Source organism: Bubalus kerabau, chromosome 5 (genome assembly GCF_029407905.1).
Source record: "Bubalus kerabau isolate K-KA32 ecotype Philippines breed swamp buffalo chromosome 5, PCC_UOA_SB_1v2, whole genome shotgun sequence".
Taxonomy (NCBI): domain Eukaryota; kingdom Metazoa; phylum Chordata; class Mammalia; order Artiodactyla; family Bovidae; genus Bubalus; species Bubalus kerabau.
Genome location: NC_073628.1, coordinates 3,607,416 through 3,626,302, shown reverse-complemented (window position 1 = coordinate 3,626,302; position 18,887 = coordinate 3,607,416). Strand labels below are relative to the sequence as shown.

Here is an 18,887-nt window from a genome sequence, read left to right as displayed (position 1 = left end):
GTCTGATTAGGGTGTGCACCTCCTGTGGTTTGGTGAGCCTTACTTGCTCCTGTTCCTGTGTGGTCTCAGATAATCAGGACTTAACCAGGAGAACCAAATCTGGCTTTCAAAGCAAAGTGAGTCGGTCTGGTGTGTTGCAAAGGGTATCATTGGCCCCAACACAAAAATAAAATACTAAAAAGCCATTGAAATGTATGATGTGGAATGCTAATTAAGAGCGTTACGATATACAAAGTAATGGCTGTAAAAGGCAGATCAGAAAATACCCTATACCATATGCTGTTGTTTTCTGAGGGTTTTAAAGCATGTCGTATTGTTTGTGTATGTACATAGAATAGTAACACACACAGAAGAAATAAGAAAGCTGCTTAGAAACAAATGTTAAACTCTCAGGAACCTGAGCTTATAGATAATTTAAATTTTTTTTTCTTTTTTAAAAAAGAATCTGTCTAAACTTTCTACGTTGAAAGTTTTTCAGACTAATAAGATCTTGTAAAAGAATAATCATGCATTCACAAGTATCAGTTGACCGGCATTTCACCAGGCACACTCTTAGCAGGTCTGTATTTCAGAGGAGATGAAAGCCATATTTTGGCTCACATGCCCGTGGCCATCTGTGGTCAGTAGGGTTCCCTTCAAATGATGATTCTGGTGACGTTTTAAGAAGGGTCAGTACTGAACCCTTCTTCCCTTGTCAACAAGAATGAATAAGCTTCTATAGAAAACTGATCTTTAACATACAAGAACTTTTTTTTTTTAAAGACTTGTTTGGGGACGTTTAGGAAAAGCAAATACTCTGGCGGGAGGTATTCTGCCCAATGAGACTAAGCCTAGGAACACTGAGAGAAGATTTACCGTGACGCAGGTGCCGAAGCAGAGCTAATCCAGTAGACACGTGCGTTCGGGTTTTGTCTCAGCGACTCTGCTCTCCCTTTGTAGACAGAGGATAAAAACCGGCAGTTGCAGGAGCGCCTGGAGCTGGCGGAGCAGAAGCTGCAGCAGACGCTGCGGAGGGCGGAGACGCTGCCCGAGGTGGAGGCCGAGCTGGCGCAGAGGGTGGCTGCGCTCTCCAAGGTGCTGCTCTGGGCCGCGGGGCCGGGCACACGCAGAGGTGGCCGTGCTCTCCAGGGGGCTGCTCTGGGTCCGCGGGGTGGGGGGCGGGCGCGGGGAGGGCCTGTTCCCGTGCTGTGCCACCGTGCCCCTGCCCCTGCCGCTCAGTCCAGGCAGGAGTGCAGACGCGGGGGTCGTGCTGCCTGTCTGAGATGGGAGCACTCCCGGAGTGTCGGACAGTCCCTGCTTCTGTGTCATCCCTACGTTAATCTCCCTCCGTTTTGTCCCATGTTCTGTGTGTCTCCAGGACGCTTCAGCTCCGAGTCACTGCTGCTTAGAGTTCAGTCAGTCAGCCGCTCAAAAACTTAGCAGGATAGTTCTTCGCAGACCTAGGAAAATCCCATTCTTGTTTAGGAGACTCTTAAGTCTTGGGGCCCCACTCCCAGCTCGCCGTCCTCGGGAGCCTGCGGGTGAGAGGCTGCCTCCCGGAGGTGTGGCACTGTTGGGGGCATCATCCCCACTGCCAGCCAGCCAGCCACCCTGTCCTTCTGGCGGGAAAGGTGTTGCCCTGTGCTGCCAGTGGGCACTGGCTGGGCATGGAGAGTCTGGCAGGGCCCGTGCTGGGGCGGCTGTCGGGGGCGTTGCCCGGAGTGGGTGAGGGGCCCTCCGGTCGCGGGTGTCGGGTGCTCGGAGACCCTTCCAGAGCAGGGTCACTAACAGCCGCCAGGGGGCGCCCTTCTGCCTGTGATCTTCCTCTCAAGGCTTGGTTTCTCCTTTCCCCCGGCATCTCTGCTGTCTGTCCCCGGTCGGCCTTGTAGTCGGACCTTTTGTCTTCCGGAAGCTCTGCCACTAAGGAGGCTAAACTGTTCGAACTTACCTCCCAGCTTAGGAAGGTAGAGCGTGTGCCTCGCGCGTCCCGCGCTTGCCGCTGCCTGCTGCCCGCGCTGGCTCGCCACACGCAGTCCTTCCGTCACCCACGTGTCACACGCAAAGCCACGCGGGCGGCGTGAGCAGGCGTGCGGGCGGCCTCCCGCGAACCCGGGGCCCATGGTCCGCATAGAGCATGGCCCGCTTGCCGCCCCTGTGGTCACAGCCCACGTGCCGTCAGGACGGGGCGCTGCGAGCGGAACTGACCCTGTTCTTGGCCGACAGGCGGAAGAGAGACACGGCAACATCGAGGAGAGGCTGCGGCAGATGGAGGCCCAGCTGGAGGAGAAGAACCAGGAGCTGCAGCGGGTGCGTGTGCTGACGGGGAGGCTGCGTCTGGGCCGGCACCACCTTTCTCCGCCGCTCCCGTCTCTGCTGCCGAGTGTGTGCGTGTGTGGCCCCATCTGCTGACCCGGGCACCCGCCTCCTCAGGAGCAGGGCCAGAGGTGGTCGCCCATAGGCAGTGGGCAGGGGCCAGGGGACCCCCACATCCAAGGAGGCTGCTTGTTGCTCTGAGCAGCCAGTCGGGGGAGCTTCTCAGGGTACAGGTGGCCTCTAGAGTGCCCCTCAGACAAACCTGAGGTGCCAGCCCGGGGCCCCAGGAAGCCGAAGGCATGGCACCCATGTGTGCGGCCTGCTTGCCTCAGAGGAGGCTGCTCCTGGGCAGGAGGAGGACTGCAGCTGCGCCGCGACAGAAGGCGCATCAGGAAAGGGTGACCATGGAGGCTTGCATCACCGAGTCCTGAGAGAGGTTTCCCAGAGGGGTTGGCCACACGGTGATGTGGACCATCCAGGAAATGGAAGGCGGTCCCAGGTCCAGCCTCAGGCGTCAGTACTGTCCCCACCGCACCTGTGTTCTTGGGTCTGGCCTGCAGAGCCTCACAGGCGGGCTCCCAGGGCGCAGTGGTTCTGACTCCCATCATGAGACCCGCAGTGAGGCGCCCTCCCCGCCTCGGCAGAGAGCTCAACGTCTCCCGATCAGGGGTGCACTTCCTTACTTTCAGAACTGCTGCTCGAGGCTGTTGAGATCGAGATGCTGTTTATGACTAAGCCAATTCAAAGTAAACTTTTATTTTGCTTTAAAAGTATTTGAATGCCGATGCATTAATGTGGAATCTGTGACAGGTTTTATTTTCTTGGGCTCAAAAATCATTGCAGACGGTGACTGCAGCCATGAGATTAAAAAATGCTTGCTCCTTGGAAAGCTATAACAAACCTAGACAGCATATTAAAAAGCAGAGACATCACTTTGCTGACAAAGGTCCATATAGTCAAAGCTATCTTTTTTTTACAGTAGTCATATATGGATGTGAGAGTTGGACCATAAAGAAGACTGAACGCTAAAGAACTGATGCTTTTGAATTGTGTTGCTGGAGAAGGCTCTGTTTTAACAGAAAATAATTTTTTTTTAATTTGTTATCATAGAAAACTTCAAACACGCCCAAAAGTGGAAGGAGTAGTATAATAAATACCCGTGACCTATCAGTTAGCTTCAGCAATTTCCAACACAGGGCCAGTCTCAAACATATCATTCTTTTGTCTTCTCTCCATTTTTTTTTTTATACAGTGGGTCCTAAAACAGCTTTTTTTCAAACCATGCAATTGATGTTCATTTTATAAAACACAGACTTGCCCACTTTGTTTTCACATTTAAAAATTGCTTGAGGTAATAACTTCTAGTTTTTTAATATGAATTATCATAGCTGGGAAAGATTGAAGGCCGGAAGAGAGTGGATGACAGAGGATGAGATGGTTGGATGGCATCACCAACTCAATGGACATGAATTTGAGCAAGTTCTGGGAGTTGGTGATGGGCAGGGAAGCCTGGCATGCTGCAGTGCATGGGGTCACACAGTCAGACAAGACTGAGCAACTGAACTGAACTGAATATGAATTATCATTGGAAGAAAAGCTATGACCAATCTAGACAGCATATTAAAAAGCAGAGGCATGACTTTGCCGTCAAAGGTCCACCTAGTTAAAGCTGTGGTTTTTCCGGTAGTCATGTGTGGATGTGAGAGTTGGACCATAAAGAAGGCTGAGTGCCAAAGAATTGATGCTTTTGAACTGCGGTATTGGAGAAGACTCTTGAGAGTCCCCTGGACTTCATGGAGATCAAACCAATCAATCCTAAAGGAAATCAGTGCTGAATATTCATTGGAAGGACTGATGCTAAAGCTGAAGTTCCAATACTTTGGCCAATACTTTTTCCAATACCTGATGCAAAGAACTGACTTATTGGAAAAGACCCTGATGCTGGGAAAGATTGAGGGCAGGAGGAGAAGGTACAACAGAGGATGAGACGGTTGGATGGCATCACCGACTCAGTGGATGTGAGTCTGAGCAACCTCTGGGAGGTAGTGAAGGGCAGGGAAGCCTGGCGTGCTGCAGTCCATGGGGTCACAGAGTGAGACACGACTGAGCAACTGAACAACAGCAGTCATTACAAAGAAGTCAAGTGATGTTGGATGTAAAGAAACATGTGAAAGTCTGTCTCCACTCTCTTTTTTCCAAAATGAATTTTCTCACCTTTTGCTTTATAAATTGAATTCATTTCACCCCCTTAATCCAGACTCAGGCTTCTGTTTACATATTGGGAAATTCCTCCACCAACATGTGTGTAAGCTGATCCCCTTTAAAGTCTGCTTGATTCTGAGTGTAAATCTGCTTGCTCCCCGAGCCCCGACAGTAAGGTCCCCAGGTGCTCTGCCAAACAGAAGCGTTGGGAGTGACCTTTGACCAGTGAAGTCCCTGCCTCCCTCTGCACCTGCCCGTCTGCTCTGGTGATGCTCGAGCCCACCAGAGGTGGCCGTGGGAGGGGGCCGCCTCGGGAACCGGGGCGCAGGCCGCTCACGTCGCGGCTCCCCGGTGCTTTTACAGTAATGACCGAGCTTGTGCTTGACGTTGATGAGTTTTTGTTTTCCTGTTTTAGGCAAGGCAGAGAGAAAAAATGAATGAAGAACACAACAAACGCCTGTCAGATACCGTGGATAAGCTTCTGTCCGAGTCGAACGAGAGACTTCAGCTCCATCTGAAGGAGAGAATGGCTGCTCTGGAGGATAAGGTGGGCCGGCCCTGCAGCCGCTTTACCAAGAGGCGTCTGGCCCGCCCGGCCTGGTTTGTGGGGGGAGCCTCGGGGAATCTCCAGGACAGGAGTTGGAAAACTGTTTCCATAGAGGGCCCCACAGTGAGTGTCTTTACTGGGTACGAATAATTGAGGAGCAATTATTTCATGCTACTCAGTAAGTGTGACAGCATCCACAGGCAGCGTGTAAAGGAACAGACGTAGCCGTGTGCCCACAGTCCTTAATAGAAAGCGTCAGTGAGCCGGATGCAGCGATGGCCCCGACATTACCAGCTGCAGTGCTAGAACTTTCTTCTAGGTCCACCCTCATCCCTTCGTTTCTTTCTTAGAAGTTTATTTCTGGGGCTTTCCTGGCGGTCTGGTGGTTGAGAGTCTGCCTTGCAAGCTCAGGGTTGCAGGTTCCATCCGTGTTTGGGGAGCTAAGATCCCGAGTGCCGCGGGGTGAGCACGACAAAGGAACCCCGCGTGATGCAGCCGAGGCCCGACGCGGCCAAATCAATAAGTTTAGTTCAGTAGCTTTTATATAATGTGATACAAAAGATTGAATCAGCTAAAAGCAAGCATTCTCATATTCCAATTCCAGCCTTCTCTCTTTTCATCTGCTTTGGGAAATGTCTGAGAACCTCTACCAGAGCAGCTCAGTGGGCGACACTGTGGTTCAGGTTTGGTGAAAACCTGTCCCAGCTGTACCAGTGCCCTAGAGACGAGGCCCAGAACGAGGCCCAGAACCTTCCCCGAGGTCGGCGCTTGGGCAACACTTGTCTGAGAGAGGCCAGTGGTCACTACAAGTCCTGCGGCACGTTTTCCCCCACAAAACCCAAGATGAGACACACACTTCACTAGGGTCCACACAGGGAAGGCCCTCGCTTCACCCTGGCCTGTAGGCCAGCGCTGAGGTGGGGATAGTTGTGTCTTGGGTTTGAAGTTTGCATGTGAAACCTGCACCAATTTCCTGAGTGACCACTGAACTGCAAAAGCTGAAAGCAAGTCCCCAAGGAGCTGGCCTCCTTGTATCTAGAAGATCAGTTGGGGAAGGAGAAGATTGTCTGTGTACAAGTCAGTGTTAAAAGCTGTCATGTGGCCTCGTGCTGGCACCTCACACTGGGCGTGAGGCCCGCCACCCATCCCGAGGGGCTTTACGCTTTCAGACAGGGGTGTAGCTGTCCCGCGGTCCACGCGGCATCTGTAAGAATTGACACTAAAGCACTCTGTGTATCTTTTTCAGAATTCTCTCCTACGGGAAGTTGAAAATGCGAAAAAGCAATTAGAAGAAATGCAAAACGACAAGGTACTTGAATGTCTGAATCGCTCAGAAGTTCGGTAAGAGCGGGATTGAGCTGGGACCCATCTGAACTGCTGCAGCTGCGTAGCGGGAGTCCCGTTCCATTTTCTTCACGGCTTGTCCACTGCTGCGTCGTGTACAGCGTTTCTGGTTTTGAACGCTGAATGTATTTGCATTATAGGTGGATTTAGAGTGTGGCCATCTTGTGTGGTTCAGAATCCTGAATAGTCCTTTCTGGGTTCACTCGAAAGCTGAACAAAGCATGAGCCTTTCACGTGGACAGTGCTGTCCGTCAGAAAGATAATACCAGCCACATACACAGTCTAAAATATCCTAAAAACGAACGGGCTACTTGATGTTCTGTTTTTCACAGTGAGTCTTGAAATCTCCTGTGTGATTTCCACATCGAGCTTTGCACCGGCCTGTCTCGCGCTCCGTGGCCGCACGAGGCACGTGACTGCCGTGGCCAACAGCACAGAGCTGCTGGGTTGAGTTGAGTGACTCGGAAACTTGACCCATGTGACTTGTTTTACCCCGTGAGGAAGTGAAGTGGGGTGCGGAGGAATGAGTGAGTGTGAGCTCCATGGAGATGGTTTAAAGCAATGAGAGGAGCGAGGGCAACAGAGTCAGTCCTGCCCTCCCAACCCCCGCCCCAAGTCCAGCTTCTCTCTGACGTCATCGCTGGTGATGGCTTGCCACGTTTCCTCCAGAAGCTTTTCTACACCTGAGATGGAACTTCCTACTCATTATGGTTTACAAGGTTTAACATTGTTCTGAGAGTTTATACTTGCTATGGGACTCTTAGAGAACATTTTCTCAGAATTAAAATGTTGGGAGTTGATACCTACTCACGTAACCTGTTGTGCACATTTTGGTGCAAGTCACTTTACATCCGGAAAGCAAGCGGTGCAGCCTGTGTCGTTTGCTTTTTCGTAGGACCAGCTGATTGTAAATCTGGAAACCCTGAGAGCCGAACTGGACCAGACGAGGCTGCGAGGGGCTCCCCTCCACCACGGGTAGGGCGCCCCCCCGGGCAGCTCCCCTCAGCGCTGTCGAGTGGGACAAGGGCCTGTCTGGTGTGTGGACAGTATGACTGGGTGTCGCTCATGGTCACACCTCAAGGAGCCTGTAGCTTCGTGGCCAGCGAGAGGGAAGAGACAAGCATCGTTCCTTAGGGTGGAACTTGGTACCAGGGAGAGTGGTGGTCACACTATTGACAGCACTCAAAACCACAGGCAGAGGCTGGGAAGTGGGGACCGACCAGCTGATATGTGGGCGTATTCATTTGAGGGGCCTGACAGACTGGGACACTGATGTTTCTGAAGAGTCGCAGAAGGTTACTGACCTGTAGTCTTTTTTACGTGAATGGGGACTGAGACATGACTTGCTGTTGGCTGCGATGGGAGCAATCACCTGGCTTGTGAATGAGACAAGCAGATTACTGAGCATCCTGATTTTTTCTTACTCCTTGTTATAGGGGCAGTAATTGTTACTAAGTATTTAGATTTTTTTTCTTTGGCTTCTTCATGGAAAATGGTCACAAGTGAGAGTTAAACTTTAGCAGAGGTTATTAAAGTGCTTAACTGGTGACATTCATTCATCTGTAGGAAATCGACTCCTGCTTGAATCCTGACTTAGGAGACTGGAGCCCACATGCATATTTCTGCATTTGTGTGCTTACAGGATCCTCGCGGTCTAGGGCCCCCGCCCAGCCGCCTTCTAGAGAAAAGGGATATCATTGCAAACAAAGGCAGAGCCAGAAACTGGCCCTGTGTCCGAAACCACGGCGGGTGGAGTTCAAGGGGAGCACGTGCCCTGCGGGACGGGTGGGGGACATGGCCAGCCTTGCCCGCAGAGCTCCTCCAGGGTGAGGACCTGCTGCTGTCGGGGAAACCCCCTGCTCCCACCGTGGAAGCTGCGAGTGTGAGGAGGACTGCGGACAGTGGAGGAAGAGGAGGTGGACACGGCCTCCTGCTCTGGGGGCTTTGGGCAACAAGGAGGGCGCTGGTGCTGGGACCCGAAGGCCTGGCGCGGTTGCAGGTTCAGAGGGAGAAGCCTGGTCACCAGTCCCCTGCGTGTCAGTGAGAGTGAGAGACGAGAAGAGGAGGCAGGCGCGGGGCAGGAGGGGCCGCTGTGCTCTGAAGACGGGGGCCTGCAGAGGCTGGGCGAGGGAGGGGTGTTTCCAGGAGGCAGCTCTCGAGGGGTCAGTGACTCGGCAGCACAGGTGGGGCCTTGGGGCTGGGCTTGCGGGGAGGGCGGGCTGGCTCGGGGGAGCGGGGCGGTGGCGGGGGGAGTGGGGACTGAAGCCTGGCTCAGGGGCAGGGCGGGCTCAGTGTATTTGGCAGGACCTCCCAGTGGAATTGCTCACCTTGTCTCTGAGACCTTCTCCCGGAGGAAAGAGCCTCGGGTGAGGAGGGGGAGAGCGATGGAGGCTGCACTCTGCGAGGGGACTGGGAGGTGATAGTGAGGGGTGACCCAGCCCGGAGGCCTTGTGGCCTGCAGAGGACCCGCGAGTGTGCACGGTCCCAAGCAGGACTGTGTCGTAGCTTCCACCCGCTTCCCAGGTGTGCTGCGGTAGGAGTTGAGCAGAGAAAGGAGCGGGTCCATTAGGAGGGAGGGGAGATGGGAGGGAAGCAGGTGTGGCTCAGGGAGATTCCAGACTTGCGTCTCCTGGGAAACACCTGTGCGGCTCAGCTCCGAGCTGTGGGTCCGAGGGCTGTGTGCCGTGGGCTGTCTGAGGCGCTGTTAGAAGTGCTGAGAGCGGTGCAGACAGTGTTCCAGGGAGACAGGTGTTTGTGGTCCATGGATGTCATGCGGGAGGTGGAGGGCAGAGCAGGCACGGGCCGGAGGGGGTGTGGGTGCCCAGGAGCTAGCGGAGGAGGTGCAGCCCTGCCCCAGGACCTAAGGGCAGGTCCACGGGGAACCGAGGCCCCAAGCGCTGGGCAGCCAGCCACACCCTCGCCTTAGCACTGCCTTCTCCATGGGAGCTTCCCAGCTGGCGGCGCTGAGACCTGAGTGTTCGCAGGGCAGTGGGCGGCCTGCTGCTGCTGTTGGAGCCAGGAGGGCAGAGCCTGCCCCGGGGCCCCCTTTTCTGTGAAATTGCCAGTTTTCCAAATTGACAGGCTCTGGCTTGACTGACAGAGTGAGCTCTCTTTTCTCCTAACAGCACTCTTCTTTCCTGTGTGTTCTAGCCGACCACACCTGGGCAGCGTCCCAGACTTCAGGTTCCCTGTGGCTGACGGGCCAGCAGACTCCTTTGGCGGCGCGGCGGTCCTGCGGCGCCCCCAGAAAGGCCGGCTGGCAGCGCTGCGCGACGAGCCGTCCAAGGCGAGGACCCCCCCCCCACCCCCCGCCCCCGCCTGTCCCTGGTGGGCACTTTGTGAGGCCCCTGCCCCCTCACACTGTGGTCCTGATGTGGTTTTGCAACCAAGTGTTGATAGATCGCTTTACGTCTTCCCATTTTTGTTTTCCTGGCTAAGAGTTTACTTTTAAGGCATGTTTAATTTTTTTTTTAAAGAACCAGTTGATAACATGTGGCTTCCTGTGAGGCCCCGCGCAGTACTAACTAGCACAGTTTTGAAATCGTCCTATGAGTGAATGGATCCACACATGCCTCACGTTTTAGTGAGAAGATTCTTGTTGGAAGTTTCAGTTCAGTTCAGTCGCTCAGTCGTGTCCGACTCTGCGACCCCATGAATCGCAGCACGCCAGGCCTCCCTGTCCATCACCATCTCCCGGAGTTCACTCAGACTCATGTCCATTGAGTCAGTGATGCCATCCAGCCATCTCATCCTCTGTCGTCCCCTTCTCCTCCTGCCCCCAACCCCTCCCAGCATCAGAGTCTTTTTCAATGAGTCAACTCTTCGCATGAGGTGGCCAAAGTACTGGAGTTTCAGCTTCAGCATCATTCCCTCCAGAGAAATCCCAGGGCTGATCTCCTTCAGAATGGACTGGTTTAAGCACCTTCACATTTTCGCCTTGTTCATGGCGTGTGTTTTTCATATGTCTCTGTGTTTTGAGCTTCCACATTCAGTGGGCAGCTAGTTTAGGCCAGACGTTGTCGGAACTAGGACTCCAGCAGGGACTTAAAATCCGTGTGCGTTCTTTATCCACTGCTACGTAACAAATCACTGCAGAGCTTGGTGACTTCGCAGGGAGCAGCTCACAGCCCACAGCTCCCGTGCACTGCCGCAGGCGGGCCTGACTCAGCTTCCTGAGGGCGCAGACACAGGAAGGCCCCTGGGGCCGGATGGCAGGCTTTCAGACTCACCTGGCTGCTGGGGACAGGCCCAGGTCCCTGCCTGCCGTGTGGACCTCTTCAAGGCCTGGCTTTCCTCGGAACACACTCTGAGACCAAGAGCTCAAGGTGTAGCCCGGGGCCTTTCGCACCCCGGTCTCGAGGCCGCACACCTTCCCTTCTGTTTGCGAGAGTGAGGTGCAAAGTCCTGCCTCGCTCAGGGGCTGAGCAGGAGTTGCGCCCTCTGCTTCTTGAAGGGAGGAGGATGGAAGAATTTGTGGACCCCTTTCTAAACCCACGCAGCCTGAAGGACAGTAATGAGCAGGGAAAGGAGACCAGAGTGCCCGAGTTGTCTGAGGGGGAGGGGACGATCGTGTGTGAACAGGGTGGCCAGCGAGGTGACACCAGAAGGGTGACCTTGAACCAGAGACACAGAGGCAGGAAGAGAAGTAGCCACTCGGAGATAGATAAAGGGTCGTGTCAACCAGTGGGGACAAGGGAGAGAGCGGGCCGCATCAGGGAGGACCCGGGCTCAGGCCTGAGCAGCTCGAGGCCGGAGCCTGTTTCCTGTGGTGAGGAGGCCTGCCGGGCAGGAGCTCAGAGCCAGCCTCCGCCCTGTGGAGGTGGACGGGCCTGTCCAGGGGACGTGTCGGGTCAGCAGCTGAGTGTTCCAGCCTGCATCCGGGAGAGGACTCACTCAACTCGAGGTGGACTGGGGTTGCGGGCATGCAGATGGTATTTAAAGGCATGAACAAGATAAAGTCACCAGGCAGGTTCCCATGGAGAGAGATGGGATGCAAGGGTAGAGCCGGGCGCCCCACTTTCTGAGGTTCAGAAGAGCTCAAGGGACTGAGGAAGAGCCCCAGGGAAGGCGGGGCCTGGAGCCGAGGGAGAGACATGCTGGGCGGGTGGGGAGGAGGCTTGCTAACATGGGGTCCTCGGAGCCCCCAGGAGCTGCCCTGTGGGGTGGGCACACCACCTGCTTGCAGAGACTGGGCGGGGAGGGGGTCAGTAGAGGCCGCTCCTGGGGAGCTCTCAGAGACCCGTGGTGAGCGCTGCAGGGAGCCCTGGAGGAGGAATCTGCTGGTTCCCTTGGTGTGATTTTAAGGCAGGAGAAGGGAGAGGACGTGCTGCCCGGGCTGTTAGGGGTGAACCTGTAGGCAGAGAAGGGTGTGAGCTGTGGGAGGGGGCAGGCAGCACGGGGCCCAGCAGGCACTCTCTGTGTGTCCCTGATGACAGAGCTGCCTTGTGGTGTGAGGGGCCGTCCCCCAGGACAGCCTGAGTGCCTGCACCCAGGGAGGAGAGCGTGGGGGCTGGCCCTCCTGTCCCCCGGCAGCCCCCGCTCACCCCCGTCTGTGCATGCTCAGAGCAGCCTGGAAACGGAGGGCTGGGAACCCGCGAGGACTGCGCTCCCCGGTGAACTAGTACCAGTGATGACCGCCGAGGTGGTCGGCGGCTGCAGAGCTGAAGGATGTCTTTTTCTTCTTTTCCTTCAGCCTGGCTGATGGATGTATTTTTTTAATTTTCGGTTTTTGTCTCTGACTCCCATCAGCCCATCCTTGTGAATAACCTCATAGGATTGCCTCCCGTCCACGCTAAGACCTGAATGTCACCAGGCCGTTTAAGAACTGGATTCTCCTCCTGCCCGTTTCTTCAGTACCGCTCGCTTAAGAGATGGCAGTGGCTAATAAGCATGACCCGTTTATCCACAGTCAGGGCTTCCATGTAAACTTGGGTTCCATTCCTGATTCCCGTGAGCCGCCCTGAATGTCGCTGACGAGCTGTGGTCCTCTCGCGTGCAGGTGCAGACGCTGAACGAGCAGGACTGGGAGCGCGCACAGCAGGCCAGCGTGCTGGCCAACGTGGCCCAGGCGTTCGAGAGCGACGTGGACGTGTCTGACGGCGAGGGCGACAGGGATGCCCTCTTCAGCTCAGCCGCTCTGCTGTCGCCCAGCGGGCAGGCCGATGCCCAGACTCTGGCCATGATGCTTCAAGAGCAGCTGGACGCCATCAACAAAGAGATCCGGTGGGTGTGCCCGAAACTCAGCTGTTCTGAGGACCTGTCTTGTCTTCAGAGAAGTCTGAGTGTTCCACAGGAAGAAAACGGACCTCAGGTCTGCTTCACGCGTTTTCGGTTCCGAGATGGCCCTTGATTATAGAGCTCGGTCAGCGGGGTGTTCTGTCCACGGTGTGCTGGCAGCACTCTGTGTGGGGGCCCCGGGGTGCCCCCCAAGCTCTGAGCCCCAAGGTGGGCAAGGTGCCGAGGCGATGTCCCCTGCGGCCCGTGCTCCCTCCTGCGTCCCTCAGCGCCCCCCACGTTCTGGTGAAAAGCGACCTGGAACAGAAAGCTGGGGTCTGGGGGGCTGGCAGATTCCCACTCGGATCTGCATCTTCCTTTCTAGGTTAACACAGTGTGAAAATGGGCTTGTTGTAGGGCAGCGGCCCGCGGACACGTGCTTGCGTTTTCTCATCAGTGCGTTTAAGGCGTTTTCTTTAGACGCCGTCTTGGCGGTTACAACAATTTAGAAGCAGGATAGACTCCAAAGGCCTGCCTCGTGCTGAGCAGGGGGCCTCGGGTCTGGGTGCAGCCGGGTGGCTGGGGGCCCCGAGGCCTACCCGGTGCCACACAGCTGTGCCCCTCTCCCCAGTGTGTGTTCAGAGCGGCCGCAGGCCGGTGAGCCTGCGCGGGACCTGGCAGAGCTGCTGCTCAGATGGTGCTTGTCATGTCAGCCAGGCCGAGATGCCCGATCCTGTCGGCCGAGTGCAGGGGGCACGGGGGAGGGCAGGGGGGTGAGTGGCAACCAGCAAATGCAGGTGGTGCCACCCGCGCTTCTGACGCGTAGACGGACGGCCCGTGGGCCGAGCTAGAGCACAGGTGCACTCGGAGAGCTGCTTCCCCATCCCCACAGGAAATATGCAACGGTTATGTGTTAATATTTGTATTTTTACAGCATATTGTCAGGTAAAAGTGATTTTCCCTTATGCAACAAGTTGACTTGATGTAAGTGGTAAATTGTGTCCATCAACTTATTATCCACAGTGAAAAACTCTCAGGATGAGGAAGTAGAAATGAAACTGGAGAGCTTACAACCTGTAAGAACCTTGTATTGTAATATGAAAATCATTTTATTTGCATAATCGAGTATTTAAACGGCTGTATAAAATCATCTGCGACACATTAGGCGAGAAGAGCAGAAACCGTGAATCGTAGGTTAATGCAGCACAATTGACGTGAATCCAGAGAACTCAGTCAAGTGATGCATTTGTCCAAATACAACTTTAAAAAAAGAGATCAACTCAGCCCTTCATCTGGTCTGGAGACTTGTGTTTAGGAACTCCAGCTTGTTCGTGAATCGCTGTTTTGATGATCAGAGTTCCCAATTCCCAGTGGAAAAGACTTGAGGCACCGACATGCATCTCTGCCCTGAGAACAGGGAAGGTAAAGGTTGTCAACTTCAGGTATCTCCTCACAGGGAGAGAGTCGCCGCCCAGGCCCCGTCAGAATGTTAGAGTAAAGAAGGAAAATCAAACGTGAATGAACAGGGGCCCCTTTGTAAGGCTCAGTGATAAGCTATTCTAAGTTAGACAATATTCAAAAGAGGGAAGGTTGAACCTTTTTGCTGAGATCTTAATTGAACAACTGTTCCTGGAATTTGCTAATCGTGACAGTATGCAAGCCCCAAATTTGTTGTCCAGATAACGTTCCTCTGCTGACAAAGGCAGGTGATGGGTTTTGTTCTATTTTAGGTTGATCCAAGAGGAAAAGGAGAACACGGAGCAGCGGGCGGAGGAGATCGAGAGCAGGGTGGGCAGCGGGAGCTTAGACAACCTTGGTCGTTTTAGATCAATGAGCTCCATCCCCCCGTATCCCGCCTCCTCGCTGGCCGGCTCCTCCCCGCCCAGCAGCGGGCGCTCCACGCCCCGAAGGATGCCACACAGCCCGGCGCGGGAAGTAGATCGGCTGGGCATCATGACTCTGGTACGTGTCTGCTTCCTCCGTGCCACGTCCCTCCCCCAGCAGCCTGGTTTTCCTTTTTCTGTTTGTTTTTTGTTTTTTCTCTTTTTACCCAGAAGAAAATCAGGTACATTTTTGCTATGCTCAGAGGTCTAAGATTTTTAAAACTGGCTAGTCTTTAATCATTCCGTAATCGCACAGCGACAAATTAGTCTTGGTATTTGGACGACTGGCTTAGCACGTCATCAGCCAGAGCCTGCCTCTGTAACGTTGGGCCTGGCCTGTGCTGGGCACAGCAGCTGCAGGGAAGTTTCTGTTCTCAGGGAGCAGACAGCTTTGTGAAAGTAGCCATAGGCAGCTCTCATGGCGTGTGAAAGCCGTGCAGCACATTTTCCACTGGGGATGCTTGGTTGCACGGTGCAGGGCATGCGGTGGGAACAAAACCAAGAATCTACACTGGTCTGCTTGCTGATGGACCTGGCCGCGCAGTCAGGCCAGCTCTGCCTGTGAAACCAGGTTAAAAGCCCGGTGCCCCAGGGCCCCAGGGAAGACGTCGAGCTGCCTCACTTTTCCGAGTCTAAAAACAGGATGACAACCTAGGGCTTTTGGTGACAGAGTGTGCGGCTCTGTCCCGGCTTTCTTGCGTGTTTCGCTTCGGTTTTCCGAGTGCGTTGCTGTCTACCCCGTGAATCGTGTGTGCAGCACTCGGCTTTGTGACCGCGCTTGCATCGCCGCCCGTTTCGCGTTAGCCGCGTCGTTAGCCAGCCTATAGTTACGTTAACTGTGGGTCCTTTTAATTTAATGTAATTTCAGCGGCACGTGAAGTGGCAACTAGTCCATCGTGTGGTCTTTTGACACTGTTTTTATAATTCACACCATTGGCTAATTAGTTGATATTTTAAATTCTTTGACGATTTCACTGTGGTTTCATGCTTGATTTCTGTCTGAGTGTTTGTAAAAGAACAGTTCTGTGTATGTTTTCCTTGCTGTTGGAGTTCTCTGACAGTGTGTCTGCTTTCATCATCAGTGTTGATTTCCTGTCTCATCCCATTGTCTGTTGAGTCATCGTCAGTCCAGACCCCAGCCTCCCGCCTCCTGCCCGAGTCTGTAGTTACCCGTCCATCTCCCTCCCTGTCCCCCCGCTTGCTCTGGTCACGGCAGTGCCGTGGTCCACAGCGTGTGTCCCCTTAGTGGGGTTTCTGCTTTGTCTTCATGTCTCACTAAACAGTGTTTTTCACCCATAGCAAGAAGTTTGAACCAGTGTATCACCGTACACTTACAAGCATAATGTAGATGCGTCGTGCACTACATAACGTGTAATTCATAAATGAGATTGTGCTCACATAAGGAAATGACCCTCCAAGTGTAGCAGTAATGGACTTCTGACACAATGTCCTTTTGTGTTGCTGTTTGTGTTTAAGTCTGTAAACCTTGTCAGCTTTTGCACGGTTAATGTCTCTACTAGACTGTTTTACAAAGCACCTTCTATGGTTCATGAAACTTGGAGCCTGCACCTGCTATTATGCTAGCTTTCATTTTTACATATTTTCACAGGGAACCTGCTTTAATAAATTTATTTTGAGAAGTTTTAAATCAAATTCTATGTCAGGATTTTACATTAATGTCCAATAGGTGGTTAGATTTGTTCAGTGTTAAAACAGGTATTATGGTAACTTCCTCATCAGTTAAATTACTAATTTAAAGTATAACATGTATTTTATTAAGAAAAACTAACTTATAGAGAAGTTTGGCTGAGAATAGACAACTGTTAAGGCCCTTTGTGGTACAGAATGCTGTGCTTTAATAAATCATGATGTTGTAATAGAATTGTATCTTCCTGAGTAATAATTTATAGTGTTTCTCTAGTAAATCTTGAATAGCTTATTTAACTTCTGTGGTCAAAAAAAATGTTCTGTTTCTGTCACATGTTCTCTAAATCTTCATCTCGCTTACGTGTTTGCCTATACTGATTCTTGAATTTTTAGCTTCAAAGTCGCAGTAAATCTGGTTTCTCTTCGTTTCTTTGCATGCATCTGTCAGCCTAGTGATTTAAGGAAGCATCGTCGAAAGGTAAACTATTTAGTAATTTAGCCTTAGTTTCCCTGTGAAGCATTAAAGAGTCCTTATCGCTTAACGTGCATGAACACCGTGTGGTTATGTCCTGGTGAATAATTGACGGTTTAATGGAAGTGATGAAACTCACCCACCACTGAAAATGTGCTGATGGTTCTGTTGGAAATAGGTCATTCGCTGGGACAATTGTAACAGTGTGCCTGTCTCCCACTTGTTTGCCTTCTGATCATCTCATGCTTGTTTATAATAGACATAGTATTATTTATTATTTTTAAAATTTTCTTTACTTATTTTTTTTTGGCCATGCTGCACAGCTTATGAGATCTTAGTTCCCCAACCAGGGATCAGACCGGTGTCCCAGCAGTGAAAGTGCCAAGTCCTAACCTCTGGACCACCATGGAATTTCCGCTCAGTGTTTTTTTAAAAGAAATGACTGAATCAGAGCCATAGATGTTAGATTTGGGGGAAGCCAATTTAATGACGGTGGGTAGCAGTGTGCAGGAGACTCTGTGCACCAGGCACCGTGTCGGTTGCTTTCCCTGTCTGTCATCTAATCCCGCAGATGCCAGGCGAGGTCCAGGCTGCTGCTGTCCCCATTCAGCAGACATGGACACTGAGGCAGAGAGGTCGGGCACCCTGCCCAGGCTCACACACCCAGCAACTCAGTGCGAACTGGTCTTATCAGAGCCTGGACACTGAACCGTGGTGCCATCCACCCGCTTTCCTCCAGAGGCTCCTTTCTCCATCACGGCATCCCTGATGGAGGGAGCCTCAGGAGGGAGCTCAGGGCCTCTCCCCTCGGGTCACTTGGATGAGCCCCTGTTGTTGAAGTCCAGTGCCCCGAGGGCTGGCCTTCCTGTCCCTCTCCTGCTCCCAGCCTGCTGACCAAGCACTCCTGGGCCTTCCCGCAGGACTCAGGTGGCCACACTCCAGTTCAGGCAGCTCGGTGCCCGGGAGCCCTTCTGCTGGGCACAGCAGAGCAGCACCGTCACCCTGGGGTTGGTGACCTGGGTGTGCCGCTCACTTGCTCTATGGCCTGCTTTGCCCTCCTGTTAGTGAGGACATGGCACTGCCCATCCTGGCCACGTGGGCACCAGTGGGGCGGCTCCCGTCCTGGGGGAGGGCGGCCAGGCTGCAGACCCAGAGGCCTTCCTCGGGAGGAGGCGGGGGGAAGCGCTGGCCGCGGGCCCCGACTCGGAGGCAGGTATTTGTCTCCATCGAGTCCACTCAGTCCAGGTGTGTCACTTCCCTGCTCTGTTCTCTGTTGTTTTCTGGGTTTTATAAATGCTTATTTTAACTTGAATTTGAGATTGATCCCTGTTCAGTTCCACGTGGATAATTTCTAGCCTTTGTAGCCTTCTGTTGTCTTAGGGTTGTCGTTGGAGATCAGGGGAGGGTGCCCAGTTTATCCAGCTGCTGTTAAACGAGTTCAGCAGGATTTTGCACTAAGTCACCACTTTGTTGTCACCAAGCTCCTGTGGGGCTGCACGGGATCAGTGTTCTCTACAGAACCCCACTAACAAGGCACAGGTTAGCTGCTTAAAACAGCGCACTCATTGTGTATGAAAACGCTTGCCGTGCCTGTTTCCTCAAACCTGCCCTGGCTTAGCCACACACCCAGTGTATCAGTGAGGCCTGCCTGGACCCTGAGGGCTTCATCTGTTCCCCACACTGTTGCCCCCACCGTCTTTCCTGTCCCCACACCCAGGACCAGCTGGGAGTCCAGGAGAGAGCATTTTTTTTTAATTAGTTTATATTTTAATTGAAGGATAATTGCTTTACAGCATTTTCTTTTCTGTCAAACCTCAACGTGAATCAGCCATAAGGTACACATATATCCCCACCCTTTTGAACCTGCCTCCCATCTCCCTCCCCATTCCAGCCCTCTAGGTTGATACAAGATCATCTCTTAGTGAGACCTAGGGGTGCTTTCAGAGAAGGCAATGGCAGCCCACTCCAGTACTCTTGCCGGGAAAATCCCATGGACGGAGGAACCTGGTGGGCTGCAGTCCATGGGGTTGCTAAGAGTCGGACACGACTGAGTGACTTCACTTTCACTTTTCACTTTCATGCCTTGGAGAAGGAAATGGCAACCCACTCCAGTGTTCTTGCCTGGAGAATCCCAGGGACGGGGGAGCCTGGTGGGCTGCCATTTGTGGGGTCGCACAGAGTTGGACACGACTGAAGCGACTTAGCAGCGCAGCAGCAGGGGTGCTTTATGTAAACCACTGAGTGAATTACACTCGAGCTGCGTGTACGCACTTCAGTGGGCAGCCCC

General features: G+C 53.3%; 1 protein-coding gene across 7 annotated transcripts in view; it reads left to right on the top strand.

Moving 5' to 3' along the window:
• Positions 1-18,887, top strand: part of PPFIA1 (PTPRF interacting protein alpha 1) — a 78,443-nt gene that overhangs the window by 36,648 nt on the left and 22,908 nt on the right. For 5 of the 7 annotated variants that reach the window (XM_055580571.1, XM_055580569.1, XM_055580567.1 and 2 more), the window contains exons 9-16: positions 940-1,074; positions 2,203-2,286; positions 4,910-5,041; positions 6,288-6,350; positions 7,281-7,360; positions 9,536-9,671; positions 12,384-12,607; positions 14,329-14,560. In XM_055580571.1, coding sequence (XP_055436546.1) covers positions 940-1,074; positions 2,203-2,286; positions 4,910-5,041; positions 6,288-6,350; positions 7,281-7,360; positions 9,536-9,671; positions 12,384-12,607; positions 14,329-14,560 — 1,086 coding nt within the window. Of the gene's footprint in view, positions 1-939; positions 1,075-1,868; positions 1,944-2,202; positions 2,287-4,909; positions 5,042-6,287; positions 6,351-7,280; positions 7,361-9,535; positions 9,672-12,383; positions 12,608-14,328; positions 14,561-18,887 lie in introns of all 7 variants that reach the window. The other 2 variants (XM_055580573.1, XM_055580572.1) reach the window with 2 other exon arrangements.